Below are 27,229 nucleotides of genomic sequence, written 5' to 3' on the forward strand. Positions count from 1 at the left end.
GAATCAAGGTCCTTCCCAAACATTACAGTCCACACATACAGAATCAAGGTTTTTCCCAAACATTACAGTCCACACCTACAGAATCAAGGTCCTTCCCAAACATTACAGTCCACACCTACATAATCAAGATCCTTCCCAAACATTACAGTCCACACATGCAGAATCAAGGTCCTTCCCAAACATTACAGTCCACACCTACAGAATCAAGGTTCTTCCCAAACATTACAGTCCACACATACAGAATCAAGGTTCTTCCCAAACATTACAGTCCACACATACAGAATCAAGGTTCTTCCCAAACATTACAGTCCACACATACAGAATCAAGGTTCTTCCCAAACATTACAGTCCACACATACAGAATCAAGGTTCTTCCCAAACATTACAGTCCACACATACAGAATCAAGGTCCTTCCCAAACATTACAGTCCACACCTACAGAATCAAGGTTCTTCCCAAACATTACAGTCCACACCTACAGAATCAAGGTCCTTCCCAAACATTACAGTCCACACATACAGAATCAAGGTCCTTCCCAAACATTACAGTCCACACATACAGAATCAAGGTTCTTCCCAAACATTACAGTCCACACATACAGAATCAAGGTCCTTCCCAAACATTACAGTCCACACATACAGAATCAAGGTCCTTCCCAAACATTACAGTCCACACCTACAGAATCAAGGTTCTTCCCAAACATTACAGTCCACACCTACAGAATCAAGGTCCTTCCCAAACATTACAGTCCACACATACAGAATCAAGGTCCTTCCCAAACATTACAGTCCACACATACAGAAAATGTACAGCCAATCAGGTTTGATTATATATTCAGGTTAAAAATAGTTTATTGCTTAAAATACATAAATATGAGCAAATTTTGTTATGAAAGTTACACTCCAAGATCATTTGTATAGTTTTATTGGGGTATTGAGACTATTATGTAAAATATTATTAATACATCACCTGCTAAAGCTATAATGGATAGTCGAAATGAATGCGAACAAATGGCCCCAACAGGTGATGCATTAAGGTTTGAATTGTGGGACAAAAATTTTCAACGATTTTCAGAATGGTTTGAATTTCCATTCGTTTATTTGCTAGTGTTTTATTGTATGTAGATTCCACCTTCTATTACTGTGCAGTAATTGGGTACAATGTTATATTCCAAAATATTTCTCACTAATTGCGCATATATCACATAAGTCATCAAGACCTCAATAGGAATGATCTCAGCCTGCAAATTGTGATATACCATAAGTAGTAAATGCCTCAAATCATCATCCCATTTTCTTTAGCAGAGTACCATTCACCAATTTTTCATGATTTACATTGTACCAGCAAAAAAAAAATAAATACTAAAAAAAAAGTTACAATTCATAGTTTTTGGTTGGCAACCATGGATATCAATGTGATTATTGTTATTATCAAACTTGGTATTCTGTTTTAACCCTACAATGACCAACTTTGTCACCTTGCTTATAGTTTCATCTTAAAATTACATTTGTAATAATCAAAATGTTGCATTACCCAAGTCATGGAGAATGGTGTAGAGTAGAGGTACCTAAGTCATGGAGAATGGTGTACAGTAGAGGTACCCAAGCCATGGAGAATGGTGTACAGTAGAGGTACCTAAGTCGTGGAGAATGGTGTAGAGTAGAGGTACCTAAGTCATGTAGAATGGTGTAGAGTAGAGGTACCTAAGTCATGTAGAATGGTGTAGAGTAGAGGTACCCAAGTCATGGAGAATGGTGTAGAGTAGAGGTACCCAAGTCATGGAGAATGGTGTAGAGTAGAGGTACCCAAGTCATGTAGAATGGTGTACAGTAGAGGTACCCAAGTCATGGAGAATGGTGTAGAGTAGAGGTACCCAAGTCATGGAGAATGGTGTACAGTAGAGGTACCCAAGCCATGGAGAATGGTGTACAGTAGAGGTACCCAAGTCATGGAGAATGGTGTACAGTAGAGGTACCTAAGTCATGGAGAATGGTGTAGAGTAGAGGTACCTAAGTCATGGAGAATGGTGTACAGTAGAGGTACCTAAGTCATGTAGAATGGTGTAGAGTAGAGGTACCTATACAGTCATGAAGAAGTTTGCAGTCATATCAAGTTATATCTATCTTTCTCAACATATCTTTTCTAGGACCAGATTATAAAATCATTCTATAATTTAGTGTTGTGTTGAATCAATCTCACATAGTTGCTTACTTACTTAGATGCACTTCTAATAGTGCAAATATGGTAATAATAATTCATTCAGTGGAAGAGGACTACTTGTGGAAGGTGACAATATTGACGTTGACAATAATAGTGAAAGCTCCAAGATCTCCAGCACTAACAATGTTTGCCATGATTAATTGAACAATAAGCTGTATAAAATAATGTGCATTGAGTTAGTAAAAAAAAAAGACTTAAATTCATTTTCAATCAGTTGTTGGTAATAAATACATAATTGTTGTTACATTGAGTATATGTGTTCACTGACCCTCAAATTATCCCTCTTTCCCCCCACATTACCATATCACAACACAATTATTTGTGTTCCAATTAAAAAAAAAAGTAATAAAAATCTATTTTAAAAAAAGTGGTGGGAAAGACGTCGGTAGTGAAAGAACGGTAACTAATCCGTACACAGAAAACCAAATTTTTGATTCTATGTTATATCTAGAATAATAGTAATATATTTATGGAAATGATTGTAATAAAGAGTAAAATAATGGATTCGTTACAGGATTCAGCCCCAACTTTGAACACAAATCTTACAATAAAAAGTAATGTGTTAGAACTCGCTGATTACATAAAATAATATAAAAATGCTTCAGTTTACTATACAAATGAGCTACATTTACTATTTTCTGTGAGCTCCATATTTGAACGAAGCAGCAACTACCACTAATCGTGATATATTACTCCTTTGAACTTCATAATTTTTCCTGCCAAAATTTTGTGACATTTTTTTTAACGGTAATTTTGGACCTATTTGAAAAAATATGGAAACTTGTATGCAGATTTTTTGGAAGGTGACAAAAGTGGATTTTGGGGCTCAGAGAATTAAAGTTAAATATGCATTTCCATATTTCTGATATTTAAAAAGGTATTTGTCTGAAGTGCAGATTTGCAAGGTTTTTACTACATACAAATGCGTATTTTTGATTTGTTATTGTCATTTACAATCATTTAGTCGTTCAATCTATGAAATAGGAATTATTGAGTTATGTGTATTACTGTAGAATACTTTATTTTCGCTGAAGGGATGATTCCGTAAAAAAATAAAATCTAGCGAATATACATTTTTCCTATATTTCACATTAAACTCATCAAAATTCAATGAAAATAAATTCCATACAAAACGCCCAAAAAGCCTTTTCAGCAAAAATTAATTCGAACGAAAATAAAGTATTTCACAGTAGTTATTACTTTTGACTTATATAGAGCTTACAGATAATATCTTGGTAAGTCTAATGTTGTTGTACCAGCAAATAGTATTGATAAAATATTATTACCAACAAATAAAAAAATATATGGATGAATGAGGTTGGCATGCACTAAAAAACAAAGTGTTGCCTTTGTTTAGCCTACATCTCGAATTATACCAAAACTGATGATTGCAAATTGAGGAATTTATGGTACAAAATTAACAGTAAGTAACAGATATTCAAAAAAGTGACTTCTTAAAAAAGTCATCATATAGAAATATTTAAGAATCCTAATTTTAAAGCTTCACAGTGCATGCATTTCAATTAAAAAAAATTGAATACGTTTCCTGTTTGTTACACAGTGTGAATGGTTAAAGTCTTGGTAATATGTGCATGTCTCAGAAATTCTATATTAAAATACATTCTATGGCAATTGCTTAACATTGATTTGTTAAAAGAGTTCTAACCTTTGAACATACGGAATTGAGAGAATGAATGTAATAGTTAAAATATTAACTTAATAGAAATTTACTAAAATATCAATTTCCTGAAGTGTTAAGCTATACTCGATGAATTTTTCAAAATATGAAGATATACTTTGACCATAGTAATCACCCGAAAAAACTTGTAGCCATTAGACTGCAAAATGAGTTATCTTCATTCAAAACATTCTGCTAGGTGAGGAGGTCTCGTTCAATTTTCTTTATGTTCAGTGTTTAGAAATTTAACAAAATTACAAGATTCACCTTTTGAGTAAACTTTAGCCATCCTATACAAAAAAAAACAAAAAAAAACCACAACATAATTTTCATCTTTTTCTCAAATTTTGATGGAGTCCCATAAGCAATATGGTGTATGTTCATTTAGCTTAAAATTATCAAATAAAATAGTAAAAATGTACCAAAATTTGGCTGGAAAAAATATGACACCCAAAGGTTTTTAAATTTTGACGAATAAATACTAGGTAGTACAAATGTACAAATAAAATACAAATTAACTTGAAATATTTAATATGTTAGTTTCAAATTTACAAATTTATCCCCTTGCCCAACCCCCTGTTAATCTCAGCTTCCACTGAGATCATTCTATTTAGCTATTTCTTGTCAAACAAAAGCTGATGTCATTTTTGATTTAGGTCTTCTGTCACATTCCTTTTACTGCTGCTTGCCTTAGAAATCTAAAAAAATACATTATATATAAAATAGTATACATTCTTAAGATATATATGAAACCAAAGATAAAAAAGATAAAAAAGATACACAATGAAACCACAGGGTGATCTCTTTCTGCATAATAGAAATGTAGAAAGAATATGTTAAATTTGTGTTTGATCCTGTGTTTTAGAATCTTGCTTTTTAACATGCACATCTTTGAAAATTACTAAAAAATATTCTATTTCAGGTATAAGTGAAAAATGAGATGAAACGTATTTCTGGCTTAAACAGATTTCTGATACCCAAAATATAGTATCAGGGAATAAAAAGTTATGTATATATTGCTAAAGAGTAATATTGCATAGTAAAGAAGTGTTGGGTAAATGTCATAGATTTAGAATAACTTATTTTTTGTTTTGTTATTAATACTGTATAGCTTAATACATATGTTTGATATGATTTGGTATTGTAAATAGTCATTCCATTTTTACATTATTATTAAATATACACACAGGCAGTATTGGAGCCATATTATTAATTTAGCATCAACATTCATTTTTTTGTCTAAAATGTTTAAAATCGAGACATGATCAAATTTTCAGTATTTTAAAATTTAAAACTAGCTATACAATATCGATATTGAAATTCTATAAACCCTAATTGCTAAAATAATATACCAGCATGTGATTTTGAAATACTTGAGTATCGAATATTGAAGGTCATATCCATAAAATGGTTTTCAACCTGTCTATGAACAGTTCTTGCGCATTCTTGATGTAAATTAAAAGAAATCAATCATCAATTTCCTTGTTAAATGACTTTCTCGTATATGAAATTAATGTTAAACTTTATCAGAATATCAGACATGGTTCAATGCCTTATATGCGTGTATTGTTTTATTTTATGATATATACAGGAACTAATTAACTGTCCCATACAAGGTATTTTTGAATGTTTTTCATCGAAATATAAAAAAAAAAAACTGTCCTGAGTAGTACTGGCCCAACATACATGTAAACATTTCCCGAAAATTACTGAAAAATAGTATCGTTATAATTTGATGACAAGTTGACTATTCCTCCTTACAGTGGTGTGAGCGTTTTTATGACTGTTTAATTGTAATAAGACATCCTTTTTATCTTACATACAAATACGTATTAGCAAAGACATATTCACTATCGCCAGCAATCATAGAAACGAACTTGACACTACTGTAAGGTGGATTACATTTATAAATCTTTTCTATTTGTTTGCCGTGACAAGCTTTCTGGAATTTGTCCTTGCATGTGTATTGCAGTAAATGATGGATGCATTTCTACAGTCTGCATTGGTACTTGCGGTGTCATAACTTGTATTGGCACTACACCTTGTACAGAAATTGTTGGTTGCATTGTATATACTGGTTGTGGAGAATGTATTATATGTCCTGCACTGTTGAGATACATTTGTGGTTGACTGCTATGAACAGTTGAACCATACATAGACATAGGCACTGGATATTGTTCTGTTGTTGATGACGATGACTGGAATCTATTCATCTGATCCTGCAAATCTTCCATTTTTCTTTGCTGCTCTTGTATCAGCTCTTGGAGCTCAATTGGTGCCATTTTCCAAAATTGTTCTTTGAGCGGTTGGTCATATTCTGCTGATGGGTTTTGCAGAGGTGGCGGTTGTGAAATTTCAGAAGTTGCAGCATTTGCCAGCGTTGATTCCAGAAGTTCAGGTGACTCCTCAATAAATATGGGCTTTGCATGTACCATGATCATTTCATCATCATCATGTTCTTTAGTACGCTCTTTTGTATTCCATGATGGTACCCACTCTTCTTTTTTGCTTGTCACAGGTTGGGTTTTCGTTTCTTCTTCCCTTTTTCGTCTTTTCAGCCTAGTTGGACTTCGTAATCGTATCTTGACCTTTGATAGGCCAACTACAGAGGGAATGTCTACTGATTGGTGTTCATTTGTTATTGGTGATGTGGCTCTCTCCCCAACTTCAATAGGTGCAGCTGCAAATGAAAGAGAAACCACTGAATCATCATCTGGTCTGTGTCTCTCCTTATCATGTCTACTCAATGGAGCTACAGACACCACACTTTGTGCCTTATACATCTTCTTACCATTTTCTGAATTCGAAGAGTTAGGTCCTTCAGTAAGATTTAGATTTTCTTGTGCTCTATCATCGCTCAGCTTCTCTGTCTCTAATCTATTATTACACGCTGAATCCAAATCTGTGCAGCTCATTTCTTGATCACTATGTACACGAGATAATGCTTTATTTGCAGATGCAATTAGATTTTCGTAGTCTTGAAAGATTGATGGATCACTTTTTTTTTCATTACGTTTGAAAGAATGTTTACCACCATTCCCGTGTGTTGTTTCAGTGTCAACATACATAAATGTTCTTTTATTATCATCCTTGACTAAGTTATCCCCATGAATGGTATGTCGTCGGTTAGCTTCTTTGTCTTTGTGGTTACTATTGAGACCTGCCAATATTGTCTTTGTCCTCATACGAACATCACTGTATTTTTGGGATGGTGCAAAACTCTCGTCCATGGACACTGGTCTTGGTCTCCTCTTCTGTGCAGCACTCGGTCTCCTTTTCACATCAGCCCACTCCATATTTTTATTCATGTCTGTTTCGGTCTCATTTGTATGCCCTAAGTCCACTGTATGGCCTCTTTCTTTAGCTTCTGTGGGCTGATTGGGATGTTCTTGCACAGTGTCTTCAATAATACCTGTATTATTTTGTTGATCATCAGTACTGTAGTTCACTGTAACTGCTGCTACAGTTTCCAACACTTCTTCCATTTGAATTTGACCTGATTCTTCAGGTTGATTGGCAATGCTGACTGCTGTAACATCACCTTCCATGTTGGTTGCATTTGGTGAAGTTAATAGCTCTTGTGAAGTAATTGGTGATGCAAAAAATGGATCAGATTTTTTGAAATCTCCTGGATTGTAGTTGACTAGGTCTAATGATGAACGTTTTGGCTTAGGTGGTGGCATGCCTTCTGGAAGGGGCATTTCATGTACTACTTTTGATATGGTGGAAATGTCCATGGCAAATGCATCAAACAATTGAGAACTATCGCATGCATTACCATCATGTGTGTCTTCATTTTCAATCTGCATACAATTTGTATTGTAGTTATCACTACTACCTGACAGCTCTAGTTCTTGTATGTGATTATTGTCCATTTCCTCATTTTTTATTTCCACTGGAGCAATAACTGTGCTTTCTTCATCTGAAATAGTTGACGGTGATGATGATAGTGCTGGCGGTGGTGGTGGTGGTGGCGCTCTTTTCCGTGTTTTCATTGTTGACACATCATGGGTTTTCTTTTCTTCTTCCTCTTTACTAGCAGAAGAATCCAATGTCAGGCATTTTGTCACCGAGTCATTTTCTGTGATACCAATAGGTATTCCAGTTGCTTGTGTTGAAGGCTGTGTCTGTTGATCTGCTTTTTCTTTGTACATAACGGCAGCTGTAGGTTTTTTTGTAACTGCTGCAGGTGGCAAAGGAGCTCTTTTCTTTTTAGTACTTGGTCTCAAACGTGGCGATATATTTTTGGTGTGAGGTGTAACAGGTGACTCTTCTGTAAGCTTTTCGGCAGTCATTGTATGTGTCATTTCAATTGATTTCTCATCAAATGGCTGAAGAGAAAACAAATAATCACTTATGGGCACTTCATTTTTCTTTCCCTTTTTCTCAGTTTTTAGTTTTTTCTTCTTTTTCTCATCTTGTAATTCTTTTTTCTTTCCTTTGTCCTTTTCCTCACCATCTTCAAACCCATCACGTGTATGGGACTTTCGTTTGAACAGTTTACTAAGTGTTCCACCCTTCTTTTTGGACTGTTTAGTGTCAATGCCAGTTTTAGCTACACTTAGCAGTTCTTCTGTACACTGAATGTCATAATCTATCTGTTGATCTTTACTCGTTTGTGTAGCTGACTTGTCATTTTCTTTGTTTTGGTTCTCATCGCCATCAACTGAGACATCAGTTATAAATTCTCCATCCTCAACTCCACAGTCATGTTGCACTACAACATTGTCATCAGTAAATGCAATGTCAGTTTCTTGTCCCATGACAGTAGCCCCATCATGAATGTTTGTTTCTTCTTTTTCTTCTTGCTTCTTAGATTTACTAAGTGTTTCAGGTTTCTTCTTTTTAAACAGCTTAAATCCTTTCCAGTCCTTGTCTTTCTTTTTTGAATATTCACTTTTCTCAGTGGAGGATGAAGTTGAGAGTGCATCATCAGTATTTTCTTCAACTGGAGTGATATCATAGCTGCCTTTGTGACCAGAAACAATTGTATGTCTAGCATTGTTGTTTTGGTTATATTCAATATATTCTACCACTGTTGATTCAACTGCTGTATGTTCTAATGTCAGTGACTGTACAGTATATCCATGGTGAACTACATCTCCTTCTGTCACATTTGATGAAATATGCTCTTCATGGGTAGACGGAACATCATTTTCTATTTCTACAGTTGGTAATGTTATATTTTCTTTGAAATCCTGAATTTCATATACATTCTTTTCGGTCATCATGCTGACACTTGCTACTTGGGTTTGTTCTACTGACGTCTCACACCTATCATCTGACTGTGGGATTGTTACCTGGAGTAAACATGGTTGTCCAATGACTGAATGGATTTCCTGCTGAGCTTCTGTAGTTGGATTCCATTCTGCACTTACTGATTTGTCATTTACACTGAACTCCATCACAGTTGTCATGCGTTGATACTCAATTTCAGTTTTAATAATCTCTGATGACCGGGTAATATCCTCTTGTGTTGTTTCAACAGGCATTTTGGTCTCATTTGTTCCAATGTCAAGTAGAGCATCATCTTCTTCAGAGGACCCACTTTCAAGTTTGTGTTGCTGTTCTTGAAACGCATCTTGAAAATGCAGTGGAGGAGGTACTGGTGAAATGATTTCTGTTTCTGATTTGATCTGAGTTTCGAATGCAGTATTAAGCGACCCATAGTCATTCTGTACATTCTCATTTTCACAAATATCATTCGGATTTTCAGGCCGTGTTGTGGGCTCCATATCAATTTCTTCACTGTCTGATTCAGGAGGCGAGCAAGTTGGCACCGGTGGTGGCTGATTATCATCAAATTCCAGATCTTGAAAATCACCTGTTCTGCCAACAGTTCCCCTTTCTATTGCAATAAGAGTTGAATCAGATGATATTGACGAAGATGAAGATGATGCAATTGGTGATGCTGAATCAGGGAGAAAATTAAGTTCTTGTAAGGACTCGTGCATATCTATGTGATATATATTTCCTATTTGAGGCAAATCTGCTTCAGAATCGTCTGTTTTTAGAACTTCTACCACTGCATTGTGTTCTACTTTCTTGTCATCAACAATATATTGTATACCATCTATATCATCTGCGTATTCAATCATGCTACTGGCTTCGATATTCTGTGTCTCTATCACTGCAATTTGGACTTTTGCATCTGCAGTAGCCACTAGTGTAGATATTTGACTAGCATTATCAAGATACTCTGTTGCTGCTTCTTCAGATGAAGATGGATACATTTGCTTTGTGTTTTCCATTGATAATTCAGAATAGTGTGTTAATTCTAACTCCATTTGCATTGTGTCTTCTCTATCATCACCGTCTGTATTCAACTGTACTTTATTCAGCCCACCATTATTTGATGTTGTTGATGGTTCAGTTGTGACATCTGCATTGACTTGTATTTCCCGATTGATATCTTCATCGTTTATTGTTATGTCATGTGATGATGAGCCAACCATAGGATTCATCTCAGAACACTTTGTTGTGCCGTGTATTTCATCATCAGATGATTCTAGATATGTATTGTTATTTTCCTCACTTGTAGATGATGTTGATGAACGAGCTGATGTAGCAACATGGAATTGCATGTTCAACACTGGTTCATCTTTTCCTCTTAATTTCAAAGTGTTTGACTGTCTGGCAGCTACATTCTCTTCGTTTGATTCTATGGTATCTGGCACTCCAAAAGTTAAACCCACTCTTGATTCTGAGGTGTTGAACAATACAACAGGTACATTCCCTTCACCTGATTCTAATTTGCTCGACTGCTCAGCAGATACACCATCTCCACTTGATTCTAAGGTGTCGACTAGTTCAGCAGCTACATTACTGCCACTTGATTCTAAATTGTCAGGCAGTTCAGCAGTTACACTCCCTCCACTTGATTCTAAGGTGCCTGTCAATCCAACAGATATACATCCTTCACTTGATTCTAAGAGGTCAGTCAGTTCAGCAGCTACACTATCTCCACATGATTCAATGGTGTCTGGCAGTAGAACAGCTACACTCCCTTCACTTGATTCTAAGGTGTCAAACAGTCCAGCAGCCACACTGTCTCCACTTGATTCTATGGTGTCTGACAGTACAACAGCTACACTCCCTCCACTTGATTCTAATTCGTCTGACTGTTCAACATCTACAGCCTCTTCCATTGATTCTATGGTGTCAGAGAATCCAACAGTTAAATTCCTTCCACTTGGTTCTAATTTGTCTGTCTGTTCAGCAGCTGCACTGTCTCCACTTGATTCTAAGGTGTCGAGCAGTTCAGCAGCTACACTCTCTTCACTTGATTCTAAGGTGTCCGAAAGTACAACAGCTACACTTTCTGCAATTGATTCTAAGGTGTTGGACAGTACAACAAGTACATTTTCCTCACTTGATTTTAATTTGTCTGACTGTTCAGCAGGTAAACCATCTCCACTTGATTCTATTGGGTCAGACAGTTTAGTGGCTACACTCTCTTCACATGATTCTATTGTGTCTGACAGTACAACAGCTACACTCCCTTCACTTGATTGTAATTTGTCTGACTGTTCAGCAGCTACATTCCATCCACTTGATTGTAATTTGTCTGACTGTTCAGCAGCTACACTCTTTTCATTTGATTCTAAGGTGCCTGACAGTCCATCCCTTTCAGTTGTCATTAGTAACTCTGGCATATTTGAGATGAGAAGACTACCAGTGCTTGGATTGTTATAAATACTTTCATGAAATTCATTGCTAATAACAAACTCATCATCAACAGTTGTGAATTGTCCAACAGTTTCAGCATCAGTATTATCCAAAGTCATTTGTTCAAGCTGTATGGTAGATGGTGTTAAATCATCCGCTTGTTTTGGAGCCGAGTGTTCCTGTTCAGATTTCCTTTCTAATAACAAAAGACTATTAGATCCTTCATTGTGTTCTGTGTGACACAATATAGGTACATATAGGCTTATCTTTTTAATGGAGTCCTCTACATTATCAGTTTCTGTTCTAATAACTTGCACACACGTTTCTTCTGTGTTCATTCTGCTTTTAACTGTCATTCTCTCAATTTGTGATGACTCATCAGTGTCTGCTTTGCTACATTCATGTGCAGTGCCACCTTCTTCAATATCAGTTGCATGAACGTAACTGTTAAACTTAGCTATACTGGTTACATCTACAAACTTTGGAACATTTGAGTCAATACTTTCAGAAGTGCTTGCATCATCATCTTTGTTGTCTGTCCCATCTTGACTATTCTTATTTAGCTTAGTTATGTCTGATGTAATGTTTTCTTTTGAACTGTTGTTAACTGCAATGTCAGGGGATATTACTGATACTACAGGTGACACATCCCCTTGGAGAATGTTGCCAGTGCCACCTGCTTCAACTAAAAAATAATTGCCTTGCTGTGTTGGATCTAGCATTGTAACTTCTTCATTTTGATGTAATGATTCATCTGGAGACACTTCTAGTTGTTTTGAAACATTCAACATTTCTGGTTCAAGCTTTTGGTCATTAGATTGTTTACCTTCCAAAACATCTGAGGCAGTCTCCTTCTCGTCAGTGACATCCATTATATTACTTGATGAATGTAGTGGAACATCAACTTGAATGGTGACATTATGATTTAAAGGACCAGTTTCACTTTGATCTGCTGCTTCTAAAGAAGATATTCTTTCCATTTCAGAGTTTACACCCACTTCCTTCAAACACTTATCCAGATCCTTTGACTTTCGTTTTGCAAAGATATTATGGAGACTTTTCCTGCCATCCTTCTTAGATACTTTTTTCTTTGTCTTATTGTCTTTTGGATTTTCTGGAATTACTTCAGCTAGTCTATTATCATCATGAGTTTTTGGTGAAAGTGTTTTTCCTGTAGATTCATCTTTTATCGTCGTTTCTAAATGTACATCAGTTTCACCGACGATCTCGTGATTCAGAGAAGAATTCTCACTTTGATTCATTTCTAAGTTTGGTATTGTTTCAATAATCTTGAAGTCATTATCATGGTCCACATGAATTTTCTCTGCATCCAGTGTAAAGTCTTTTGACTTCCGTTTTGCGAACAGACTTTTAAGACCCTTCTTTCCTTTCCTAAGTTCTTTTTTCTTTTCTTTTACATCATGTTCTGGCACTAAATCTGCCTGGGCTTCACATATTTCTGTAACAGCTTCATCTGTTATTATATCTTTTACAACTTTATCCTCAGATAATACATCTTCAGACACATCCATTTCATGGACATTTTCCACAGTGAAGCTTGCTTCTTGACTTGAAGATTGTTGGGTTAATGCATGATCAGTATCATCAAGATTATCTGAAGTGTGAATACTGTGTTCTATCAATCCAGAAGGTCTTATAGTCTCAACGATTACATCTACTTGGTCTTCATGGTCAAGTTTAAAATCATATGACTTCTGTTTACCAAATGGATTTTTAAAACCCTTCTTTTTCTCTTTCTTTTTCTCTTTCTTGTTTTTAGTTTTACTGTCATTAAGATCTAAAGTAACACCAGTTTGTATTTGAGCTTCACACATTTTTGGTACAGCTGTTTCTTTTGTAATTAGTTTCACTTCAATGTTTTCTCCAGGTAAATCAGCTTTATTATTTGTTGAAGATGGTTGAAATTCAGTCAGATCACTGACTTCAAGATTTATGGACGAACATTCACTCTGGTCTCTAACTTCTAATGAAGGTTCTGTTTCTATTTCAGGATTTACATCCACTTCTTTGAAGACTTCCTCTCGATTAACATCACTTGTTACTTCCCCCAGTGGGAATTCTTTTGACTTGCGTTTTGCAAAGAAACTTTTCAAACCTGTCCTACTTTCTTTCTTTATTTCCTTGTCCTTACTCATACTGTGATTATAATCTTCTGACACCACTTCAGTTTTCATATCCACTTCAGAAATTGGTGTTATAGCTGTTATTGTCATTTCAACTTCCCTTTCATCAAAAACATCTGTCCCATCACTTTTCCCTTCAGGTAAAGGAGTGTTTTTGTTTGTTGATGATGATAGTGGAATGTCAGTCATGTCACTGGTATCAGGATTTAATGCATCATTTGCATATTGGCTTTCCACTTCTGGAGGTTTTGTTTCTATTTGAAGGATTACATCTACTTCTTTGAACTCTTCAGCATCTTGATCACCATCAATTGTTACTTCACCTAGTGTGAACTCTTTTGATTTTCGTTTTGAAAAGAAACTTTTAAGACCTTTCCTTCCTTCCTTTCTTCTGATTATAATATCTTTATGATCTTCTTCAATTGACAGACTTGATGTGTCTGTATGTAAAGATGTGTGTGAATCATCAAAATCTTCGTCATCATGGTCTGTGTGCTCAGTACTTGTTGAATCTGAGCTCTTAATTTTGTGTTCTTTTTTGTCTTTGCGCTTTCTTTTGAAAAATCGACGAACAACATCCCACTTATCCTTCATTACACTGCCTGTTTTATCTTTATCATTATTATCAGATGAAGCATGTTGTTGTTTTTCTATTTCTTCTTCATCTCCATTATCAGCAACATACTCTACATGTAATTTGGACTGTTTTTGTATGTTGTACTCTCCTTTACATGGGATATCGGAAACTTCATAATTTAGTTCTGTTGAACCAGTATTGGGCTGTAATCCGCCATATACCACGTTTTTTTTCTCATTTGGTTGATGAACTTTAGTAGTAATATCTTGATTGGCTTTTGTATCATCCTTTATCAAAGTTGGTGATATAAGTTGTGATTCATTTTCAATAACTTCTTCATTTCCATCCACTTTTGAACTAATATCCAATTCAACATCCACTGTCTTATCTCGGTCATCATCTTCATTACATTCTGCATCTGTTAGTGATTTACTGTTACTGAGTTTGCTATCCGGATACTTCATGTTGTTTTTTGTATCTAGTACGCCCTCCTCATTTGCACTTGCATTAAATGGTAATTCGCCTTGATCATTACTATCTGCAACATGTATTTCTGTAGACTTATGTACAGTTTTGTGTGGCAGAAAACCTGGCTTCTCATCTAAACTTATGGAAACAACATGGTCATTATGGTGGTTTTCGTCGACCATCATTTCTGTTTGCAATTCAGATTCTTCAGTATCTTTCTTCAAAATACCAAACATTCCTACATTTGTTGCATGCTTTTCAATGTTTCTAGCCTCCAGTGTTTCACTTGGATTACGGTCACATGAGTCTATCTGCATATTGTTTAGATGTTCAACATCTTTCTCTATTCTTACACTACTATTCGACTTGTCTTGATATGGCTCATCTTTTTCTTGCATTTGAATCTGTATTCGTTCATCAATGGCATACACATTGTCATTGGTATTACATATTTGGAGTGACATATTTTCTGGCATTGGTATAGGTAACACAGAATCGTCCATGGTATCTTGTTGGTGGCCTAACTTATGCTTGTTTGCTGTTGCCAAACCATCATGGACAGTTTCATTGTTTACCTGATCACATGATATATCAGTTTCAACTACCAATCCATCATGGCCTTCCACTGACTTTACATGGTAATCCTTATTTATCTTTTCAACATCGTCACTTTTCTCATACTTTCCACCCTTGGAATGTTCTATTTTGAAGAATTTGAACAGACCTTTTTCTTTTTTCCCAGATTGTTCTACTTCTTTACTCTCTTGGTACATTGGTGTTGCGTCTTTTTCATGTTGTACAACATTCAAAGTGATATCATATTCTTTTACTTCATCTGATGATATGTCCCTGCTTTTCTTTTTCCTGTGTCCTTTTCTTTCTTTTTTTATTTTCTTTCCACTTTCAATGTAGAAAGCTTCCATGTGTTTGACATCATCTTTATGTTGTGGTGGTATATCACTGTTTGTACTTGCCTTTAGTTGTGGTTGTTCATCCACATTTTGTTTCAAGAAACTTTCCTTTTTGACAGCTTCTAATTTCAGCTCTTCAGATGCTACATCCCTGCTGTGTTGTTTCTCGTGTCCCTTTTTTCCTTTCTTGCCCTTCTTTCCATTTGCATCATGTTCTTTGTTGCATTCCTCCTCATTTTTGTTTAGTTCATTGGATATATCTCTACTTAGCTTCTTCTTGTGTCCCTTCTTGACCTTTTTACCCATCATTTTTATATCAGTGCTTGGGTCTTGATCTTTTACCACAATAATATTTGGTTCTGCTATTACTGAATCCTTAGTGCCACCAGTTGGAGGTTTGATCTGGTAATCCTTCTTTTTCCTTCGAAAAGGATTAAATTGGCTTTTTTTTACATGTTCTTTTTCTTTTGTTTCACTCTCGCCATCACTGATATCTATCTGTGTAGAAATCGGAATGGCTGATGACCCCAATGCTTCATTATTAGCTGTACTATTGTCATCATTTGTATTCTCTAGCACACTAGTTGGAGTGACTTTTTCTGTGGTCATCATATCCTTTGGCGAATCAAAGATTTCTATTTTCTCTTCGACAATTGCTACATTTCCAGGATGAGTATCTTTTGTTTCAGTGTTTGTTGAGCATGTAATATGTTTAGTACTTATGATTTCTCCGAGTATTACTTGTGATGACATTATCAAATTAGCATCTGCTTTCTCATCCATTTCTACTTTCACCTTTTCTTCTGTCGTGCCTAATTCTGTTGCTGGAGAAAAAGAGGATTTTATATCATCAACAATAACATGTTTTGTATCACAAACTTCCTTTTTTATGACATATTTTGGCATCGAAATGGATATTATTTGCTCTTTTTGATGTTCATGTTCAATTGTATAACAACATTCATTTTCCTCTTTTGGGGAGGATGAGCAATTTTCAATTTTTATTATTTCAGATTTAGTATCATAAGTTTGCAATTGAGTTGGGACATTAGTTTCAAGGTTCAGGTCCACTGTGATGTTGTGTTTCTCTGCTGAACAATTGTCTGAAATAATGTCTGTGCGTACTACCTGAGAGTCTGCAACATCTTCTGATTCAATGCTAGTACTACTGCTTTCTAATTTATTAATTGCATTCCAAAAATTATCTAAACCATTAAAATCTGTTTTCCCTGTTTTCTCTACAGATTCGTTTATTGGGGTTCTGGGCACCAGTTCGTCTTTGCTCTCTGCTAGAGCATTAAGACTATCACTGTCAGTCTCACTTGAAGAGGAGAAAGATACATTGTCAGCACCTAATGTCTCCTTTTCCACAACTTGTTTGTCGGCATCGCCTTGTAATTTGACTAATTGTTGTTCCAAATTGAAAGATGTATCATCTGGATTAATATACACTGCAGTTATAGTTTCTTTCACAGGTGTTTGTTCAATATTATGAAGCTCAGCAGACTGGTTTTCAAATGAAAAGTTGTCATTTTGATCACTCTCATCACTGCTGCTGCTGCTACTGCTACTACTACTGCTGAGGTCGCTGATATGTTTCACATCAGCTATTATTGGCAATAAAGTTTGTTCTGTATTCTTTTCACTTGTTGTCACTAGATGCAGCTCTTGCTTTATTTCAAGATGTTCTGTGTCTTCCTTTCTTTCTTGTTCTTTTTCACTTTCTTCATTAAATGTAGATTTTTTTATTGCAGCTTCTGGTGAGGCATATTTTCTAGCTTCAATTGTGTCATGCCTTTCTTCTTCTGCTGAATATACTGGGATAAGTGTATTTAACTGTTCTGTTGACTGTATGTCACCATCAGCAATAACAGGTTGAGCATCAGTTTCATCAGCTGCAATACCTAAATCATCTTCATGTGATAGTGTGACTGGTGTTTTCTTTCGATCACTTTTCTTTTTTGCCTTTGATTTCTTTGGATATGTGTTTTCTGAATCTTTGAATTCTGTTTCATCTTTCAGGGACGCATCTACTACTGCCAAGTTAACAGTATTATGTTCTTTATGCTTCTTTTTAAAGAAATGCTTTGGCCCAGTTTTCTCCTTTGATTGGTCTTTGTTTTCTTTTGTCTGCTTTGACTCCTTGTTTTTCTTTCCAAATAATTTAAAACTTTTCCTTTTCCCCGCTTTTGTGTCTGCTGCATCTGTAATATCTTTTTCAGATATTTGTTCCCTTCTACTCGTACTGCTAACAGTTTCAATACGCAACTCAGGCCCTTCAACAGGCGCTTCACTAATCTGACTCCTCTCAATCGGTACATTGTGCGATATTTCTGAAACTGTGTATTCATTTCTTTCATTCATGCTATCATGGTGAGATCCATTTGTGTTTATATCAGGTTGTTCCACATCACATTTAATCGACAGTTCTGTGAACTCGGCATTACTAACTGTAATGTTTGATTGAGCTGGAGTCAACAATTTGCTATTTTCGGAATTGATGCTGATACTAGTGTGAATAGTGTGAGATGTTTCATTGGTAACTTTACTGTCATCTGGTTCTTCAACATTAACTGTCGATACATACATTTCAGTAGCTACATCATCGAAACGTGCAGTTGCAGTACTACAGCTACTATCATTCTGTTTAACTGCATCTTCAGTCAAGACATCAGAAACAGGTTCTTCAAATTCTGGTGTTTTCCTGACAGCCAATATGGTCACCATGCTTGAATGATCACATTTATCAGGTATGTTGTCATCCAGGAGTGGATTGATATCATATGAACCAGCAACATGACTATTTTCATCACAACTTGTAGAGCTACTACTACTACTACTACTGAAACTCCTGCTATGTCTTGTTTCCAGTTCAATGTTGACACGAGACACAAATTCATCATTATCTGAATTGTTGCTTGCAGTGCTACTACTTCGTGATTTTTTTTCTATCTCTTTCACTGTTCCATTTTCAGACTCATGTCTAGTTACATCAATAATATTCACTCCTGCATTGGTACATTCATTGGTTTGTGAAGTGTTATGTACATGGTCTGAGGTGACTATCATCTCATTAGTGGCCAAGTTGTCTATTTCTCCCATTACTACATATGCTGGATCTGAACTTCTACTACTTCCACTGCTGTATTTTCTTGTGATTGTTGTGGTGATGGATAATGTAGTTTCTTCCGTTTTTTCTCCATCATATGTTTCAATTACAATATTTTCGCGTTTGTCACTCCCCATGTTGTCATCGTTGTTAATGTGTACAGTACCAATCATTGGTGATTGTGACTCAACTTGAATCATTTGTGCTGTTTTCGTTAACTCAGCTGATGGAGTGTCAAATGTTTGTGATACATCATTTTTTACTTTGTCACTCGCCAAACTGCTGCTACTACTGTTACTACTACTACTGCTGCTGCTACTATCTTTTCGTTTAATTGATATGACAGCTGGTTCACCTTCTTCCTTAAGTTCTGCTTGTTGAAGTTCAAACATCTGTTTTTCCTGAAGAGCATCGTCAATTTCGCTCACGAAATCCACATCATCACTGGCAGCTAGAATTACATTATCACCATGTGTTTCGATTACATCAATTTTTTCTGACAAATGCATTGATGAAATACCATGCAGCTCATTTCCATGATGATTGTTTATTTCCATCAATTTTACTTCATGATCACACAATGAGGAATCAGAAGAAGAAGAAGAAGTAGTCCTGATTTTCTTATGGGTGACAGAGTTATCAACATAAGATATATGTTCTGCGACAATGTAGCTTTGCTCATTCTCTTGAGATAGTGTGACATATGTAGTATCAGGTCCGTCTGATGCTTGACTGACATCATCATCAGATGTATGTGCTTCTTGTAGACCAGGATTCACATCATAATCACTGTCTGGTACATCATAATCAAATATAGAATCATCAGCGTCAATTGTGTAGTCATCGTGAGGTATTTGGTTATTCTTTTTATCAATTATTTGTTCCTGAGGACTGGGGGATATGGCATTGTCACTCAAAACAGCACCACTGTCAATTGAATCTCCCCGTTGATGTTTGCTTTCTGAGGTTTGAAAATCTCTGGGAAGAGAATTTCCCCTTTCAAGATTTTGTTCATTTGTATCCTCTCCCACACTAACAACATTGGGCAGTGAGCTGTGTTTCTGTAGATCAAAGTCATCTTCGGTATGAGAGAAGCTGAGAATATCCTTTGGCAGCATAAGTGTTTGTGGAAACTGAGATTTAGCAACCATTGGATCTTCTAATGACAGTTTTGCCTGTCCAAATTCACGTTCTAACTCCATTCCAACTTTATATCTTGCAGCATAACTTAAGATAGTCAGGGCGTCTTCGTAAGCAATTTTGTCAAAATGTACTGTCACACTTCGAATCTTGTCACCTAGTGATAAAGAATAATGAGGAAATGAGTTAATATTCGATGATCCTGTACCTATTGGTATTCATTCAGACCTGCCATTTACTATTTCATTAAATTACAGCCATGTGTTACATACATGAACACTTTGTGAGTGGTGCATGAGGTTACTAAAAGTCTGCCAAGGCGGGTAACTTTCAACAGAAATTGACCAGCCATGCATTAAAGATTATTTTTATATACTTTCGTTTTCATTCCCAGTAACCACACTAAGTCACTTTGTTTAGCAGGCGTAGACAATGACAACAATGGTTTCAATGATTTCAGGGTATATTTGGTCATCACTAAGACATTTGATTTATCATTATTATCACTTCAAATTATTGTGTTATCTGTTTCACACTCTTTTAATCAGTCACTGGATGAGGGTGGCATTCAACTGAAGTAAATTTGAATGTCTAAAATTGTACTTAAAGGAGACACCTGACATGAAAGTTTGAATTTTTACCAGCCGGGAAAATTAAACATATGCGATGTACGAGTAGTCATTTTAAACAATGGTTACTAACCTTTTTCAACAACTCCTGACTGTTCAGCAGCTCCACCTGATGTTACTTTGTTGATAAATATACCATGCTGCTGACTACCAGCTATATTCAATCCAAGTGACGTCTCTGTTAGATTTTCATTTAAAAGGACTTTTAGGGTCTTACATTTCTTAATAGGCCCAACATCATAATTTGGATTGAAAGTAGGACGTGCTATTTCTGGATTCATACCATCTGGTTCATCCTGTCAATACAACCAAACAAGAGTATTGTTTATTAAATGTATGTATATTAAGTGTATGTGTGTCAGTTGGAATATCCAGACACAGAGCATAAGTGTCTCAGTTGAAATATCCAGATACATACTATATGTGTATCAGTTGGAATATTCAGATACATAATATATGTGTATCAGATGGAATATCCAGATACAGAACATATGTGTATCAGATGGAATATCCAGATACATAATATATGTGTATCAGATGGAATATCCAGATACATAATATATGTGTATCAGATGGAATATCCAGATACAGAACATATGTGTATCAGATGGAATATCCAGATACAGAACATATGTGTATCAGTTGGAATATCCAGACACATAATATATGTGTATCAGATGGAATATCCAGATACAGAACATATGTGTATTAGTTTGAATATCCAGATACATAATATATGTGTATCAGATGGAATATCCAGATACAGAACATATGTGTATCAGATGGAATATCCAGATACATAATATATGTGTATCAGATGGAATATCCAGATACAAAACATATGTGTATCAGATGGAATATCCAGATACATAATATATGTGTATCAGATGGAATATCCAGATACAGAATATATGTGTATCATATGTGAGTGATTCAAGTACAGACAATATCTACCTCTGAGGGAGCCAAGTTCGGAAAAGACCAAACTCAGAGTGATTCAAGTACAGACAACATCTACCTCTGAGGGAACCAAGTTCAGAAAAGACCTAACTCTGAGTGAACCAAGTACAGACAACATCTACCTCTGAGGGAGCCAAGTTCAGAAAGGACCGAACTCTGAGTGATTCAAGTACAGACAATATCTACCTCTTAGGGAGCCAAGTTCGGAAAAGATCTAACTCTGAGTGAACCAAGTAGACACCTTCTACCTCTGAGGGAGCCAAATTCAGAAAGTACCTAACTCTGGGTTAACCAAGTACAGACAATATCTACGTCTGAGGGAGCCAAGTTCAGAAATTAACTAACTCTGAGTGAACCAAGTGCAGACCATATCCACGTCTGAGGGAGCCAAGTTCGGAAAGAACCTAATTCTGAATAAACCAAGTACAGACAACATCTACCTCTGAGGGAGCCAAGTTCGGAAAAGACCTAACGCTGAGTGAACCAAGTACAGACAACATCTACCTCTGACCGAACTCTGAGTGAACCAAGTACAGACAGTATCTACGTCTGAGGGAGCCAAGTTCAGAAAGAACCTAACTCTGAGTGAACCAAGTACAGACAATATCTACGTCTGAGGGAGCCAAGTTCAGAAAGGACCTAACTCTGAGTGATTCAACTACAGACAGCATCTACGTCTGGGGAGCCAACCTCGGAAAGGACTTAATTCTGAGTGAACCAAGTACAGACAACATCTACCTATGAGAGAGCCTAGTTCAAAAAAGACCAAACTCTGAGTGAATCAAGTACAGACAACATCTACCTCTGAGGGAGCCAAGTTTGGAAAAGACCAAATTCTAAAATAACCAAGTACAGACAATATCTACGTCTGAGGGAGCCAAGTTCAGAAAAGACCAAACTCTGAGTGATTCAAGTAAAGACAATATCTATCTCTGAGGGAGCCAAGTTCGAAAAAGGCCAAACTCTGAGTGATTCAAGTACAGACAACATCTACCTCTGAGGGAGCCAAGTTCGGAAAAGACCGAACTCTGAGTGAACCAAGTACAGACAGTATCTACGTCTGAGGGAACCAAGTTCAGAAAAGACCAAACTCTGAGTGATTCAAGTAAAGACAATATCTACGTCTGAGGGAGCCAAGTTCAGAAAGAACCTAATTCTGAGTGAACCAAGTACAGACAACAACCATCTCTAGGTGAACTAAGCATAGTTCTATATTTATATGATGTCTGCCTACCTCTATAACTTTTGCATATTCATTTTCCATTACTGCTGTTCCTTCCATGTCTTGACTATTCAAACTTGACATGAATACTTGGTAAGCCGTGCACTCTGTAAAAATACACGACATGTTTATTATATAAACGAGATGGGAATTAATGTAGTAATTAACATGAATTTAATAATAAAAAGGAGTAGCACCAAGTAGTACATTTTGGGATACTGTGTACAATGATTCAATCTGATACAACTATAGGTTACACGCTATAATAAGAAATTGCACACTGACGTGACATTAACCAGGGGTAAGTGGGGATAGCTGGTACAGGTTACAGGAAATAAAAAATGCCTTTTACGTTTTTACAGGAAATAAAATGGAAATTGTTTACACTTTACAGATAAAGCAAATTCCTTATTACATTTTTATAATATATTTGATAATTTGCGTTTAAGAATTAAAATTACGACATTTAATGTGGAAAATACTTTATACGCTTACAAAAAAAATGAGATCTTTGCACAAATTACAAACGAATAAAATAGCTGATTACATTGTACACCTTGCCCATATCTACGAATTTATGTTTTTTGTTTATTTAAATTACATTATTACGATTCATTAGGTTTTTAGTGGGGTTTTACTGAAAACCAAAGTCTCATGAAGTGGCTCAATGATACAATAAGGTGAGTAATGGGTGAGGGCCAACTTTTCTAATATTGTCAGTATATGTGTAAGTAAGTCGGCTTTAGTGTGGACCATTTAACTATTTAAAACTACTAGTCAAAGTCTGTTTACAATGTCTTCTGTGGAGAACTGTATAACTATAATGGCGTCATAATACATATTTGAATACAATGACTATATAGCACTGTATTGTGCACATATATAATGACACTATTAAAAGTGCAAATGTATTCTTACATTATATTACATTACATTACAATTCCAAACCCAACCCCATAAGGCCTTCTGGTATTACTGATAATTCCATGAATATTACCGCTTTATCAGATATAACCACTTCTACTGTAAATTTAGAGTTTTTGGCTTCATTGTAGCAAAATAAAATATTTTCTCTTCCTAGTTTTTTCCCACGTATATTTTCAACATGTGGTTCTAAGAATGGTTTAGTGATTACAGTTCGTTTTTTTCTCGCTCTCTATTTTTCTGATTTGTGGCTGCGCTGGAAAGAATTGGGAGAACTTTGACCTTTGACCTGTTCGAGGGCTACAGGAACGCTCTGCGTTAATACGGTCATCTATACTTTGTGATATTCTCTAATAACGTCGTATTATATTACAGTGTAGTTGTATAATGATCTTACAGTGACCTATATAATGATATCACAGTACAATTGTATTATTACGTAACAATCATTTGTATAACGCAAAAGAAAACGTCGAAAATTGGTAATCGATATTCGCTACCAAGACAAAATAGCTCTTCGACTCCCGTCCGAACGAAATGCCTTTTGTTTTTTGAGGAACGTTGACAATTTGAGAACAGTTCTAACCACACACGAAGATCGTCAAAGGCGTAATAATTAACGAGTGTCTTGTTTAGCTTTGTGGTGGCAATGTAAACTATGGCCTTGCTCAATAAATGCCACGACTACCTATCTCAAACTATTTTGGTCTGTCATTCTACAATTATGTTATCTCGTCACTGTGGTTCACTGTGAAAATCTTTAGTAATGAAGGTTTCACATAAGCTATATAACAATTACACTATTGTATTGAATAAGTAGTTGGGACGCCAAGTGCACTGTTTTCAGTTTGATCAACATGAATGTCAAAACCTTACAACAATACGTGCTGACATTGCTTATCTTGTGTTTGAAAATTATAGCGTCCAATGTAAATAAATAGACGCGCAGTTTGTTTGCCAAGTCAACTATCAGAATTGAAGTCGTATGTATTGTCATTGTACATGCTCCATTTAACATGTGTGTTCTGCGCATGTCTAAAGTTGGCTTTTACACAAGATTGACTGCTAGTGAGAATTGTTTAATTGCGGCAGCCAAATGGGTCTTTCCTGATGTTTCTCCGGCACCCTGTTTTTAACTTCTGTTTTGCTTTCATGTTCCTTAAAGTAACTTTTAATTTTGTGTAATGAGCTGGTTCTCGAATTAAAAATTATTATTATTATTATTATTATTATTATTATTATTATTATTATTATTATTATTATTATTATTAAAATAGAATTAACAACAGCCATCACTCAATCCAACTTGTTACACCTAGATGTATTGAGAAATCAACTCCAAGGGCAATCTTGCATATACTATCATTCTAAACCACGTGACTGGTGAGTCTCGGCGCCAGCCAACATTCTGAAGACTTTCAATGTCTCGATATTACACGCGACGTATCGATATCGCATCTAAAGTGTCGATATTACAGGTGATGTCTCGATATCGCACCTAATGTATCGACTGTGATCGTACGGATTATGGACAATGTTATAAAAGGAAACCTTAAATTCATTGAGAGTCCTTTTGTTAAAAATAGAACCAGAGTTGGGAACAATACATTTATTATAACAGTAAGTTTTAAATAGATTAAACATCATAGCTGCAGTTCTCATTTTTTTTAAGAACGAGGTTAGCTCTAACACAATAAGCGATGTCGCTGGTCGAAGTCCGCAATATCAATATGTCCCGCGTGGCCCTATGGCACAGATACGTAAACTGCGACGATGAATCAGGTTGACCGGGGGCAGAATATTAAGTTTAGCCTTGGCGGCAAAATGCATACACTTTACAGAGCGTATCGTAATTAGTAGCATAGCATTTTCAAAGCTCTTTTTATTGAGGGCGCTGAGGCACATGTCACCCACAAAACTACTGTTTTTAATTACTTTGTTGCCAATAAGACATTGCAAGTTTATTTAACTGCACATTTAGGTCATCTACATACACATTGAGCACAGATGGCGACAAAACACCCACCACCTGTCTGACTCCACTAGATTCATTGAATGGGCGGGACATAGACGCCCATCTAACACACAGTACATTCAGTTTATCGACATTACACATGTATCAATTTTACACTTAATGTGTCGATATCACATTCAATGTATCCATTTTACACTTAATGTGTCGATATCACATTCAATGTATCTATGTTACACTTAATGTGTCGATATCACATTCAATGTATCTATGTTACAATTAATGTGTCGATATCACATTCAATGTATCTATGTTACACTCAATGTGTCGATATCACATTCAATGTATCTATGTTACACTCAATGTGTCGATATCACATTAAATGTATCTATGTTACACTTAATGTGTCGATATCACATTCAATGTATCTATGTTACACTTAATGTGTCGATATCACATTCAATGTATCTATGTTACACTTAATGTGTCGATATCACATTCAATGTATCTATGTTACACTTAATGTGTATTTTTACATATATATTTTTACAGCATATTTATTTGCAATCATGATACACACTTTGACCACGGTGTGTATCATTGCTGTTCAGACCACTGATCAACAGCCGTGTATTTGGTGTACTTGGCATGTTTCAGCTATTGCTCCACGGTCGACCAAGAACGAATAATTAAAACAGAGGTCACGGCAGTTTGTAGAAATGGAAAAATGAACAGCGAAAACTACCGCATATCCTGATCATACCGACTATACGACATCAAGCTCTATGTGTCTCAATTAAAGGCGACATAACATTGTTTTATCTTACACTACAGTATAAATTGTCGAAAATGCGTTAAGTAAGTCAAGGACGAATGGACGTGACAATACGCACGATTACTCGTTGTTAACTCTTACAGTTTATGGTTTAGCAATGTTTATTGTAACACGGAATGGATTGACAAAATAGCCAAATAAAGGATAAGAAAACAGATACAACTCAACAACATACATTCAAAAGACAATGAATACATGAAATGACTAACCTGACACCAAGTCAAGTATCATAAAAACAAACATTTAATCACACTGGGCAATCTGATAATTACTGAAGAAAATGGCACATAAAACTGTTTCAATAGTGGGAAATTGAAGTTGCCTATTAAATAAGTCTTATAAGTCCTATAAAAGAATATATAAAATGAATGTCGATGAACCAGACGTTGACGAGGGAACTCAAGGAACAATGTTTGTATATTATTGTTTGAAATGGTTCAAATCAACAATTGCCACAGTTTTCTATTGATAACAGGATTTCTGCTTGCTTAAAAGTATTATACTAATAGCTGCACCCACAGAGAATTATTGTCTTATTGAGTCACTAGTCGGACAGGGTATGACCAGGTGAGGAATTCCATGCGCACCTTTACTTACTACAATACAATTGTAATATGCCCAAAACGCTGAACATTCGTTTACTCATTGCGATTTTGCGAGTACCGTCCCATGTAACTCTGGCATATCACGAACTTGGCATGTCCCGGTACACTTACTTTCAATAAAGAGTTGCGTCTGTTGTGCACTATACAAGGACAACTTAAAGGTAAAT

At 35.7% G+C, this 27,229-nt stretch overlaps 1 protein-coding gene across 4 annotated transcripts in view; it reads right to left on the reverse strand.

Moving 5' to 3' along the window:
• Positions 1-821: 821 nt before the first annotated feature.
• The window catches only part of LOC146748637 (uncharacterized), a 41,948-nt gene continuing 15,540 nt past the window's right edge, over positions 822-27,229 (reverse strand). For all 4 annotated transcript variants that reach the window (XM_085493915.1, XM_085493920.1, XM_085493927.1 and 1 more), the window contains 3 exons: positions 22,739-22,833; positions 20,618-20,840; positions 822-20,072 (listed from right to left, as the gene is read on the reverse strand). In XM_085493915.1, coding sequence (XP_085350041.1) covers positions 5,803-20,072; positions 20,618-20,840; positions 22,739-22,833 — 14,588 coding nt within the window. In that variant the 3' untranslated portion in view covers positions 822-5,802. The remainder of the gene's footprint in view (positions 20,073-20,617; positions 20,841-22,738; positions 22,834-27,229) is intronic.

Source organism: Saccoglossus kowalevskii, chromosome 2 (assembly GCF_978046115.1).
Source record: "Saccoglossus kowalevskii chromosome 2, keSacKowa6.1, whole genome shotgun sequence".
Lineage (NCBI taxonomy): Eukaryota > Metazoa > Hemichordata > Enteropneusta > Harrimaniidae > Saccoglossus > Saccoglossus kowalevskii.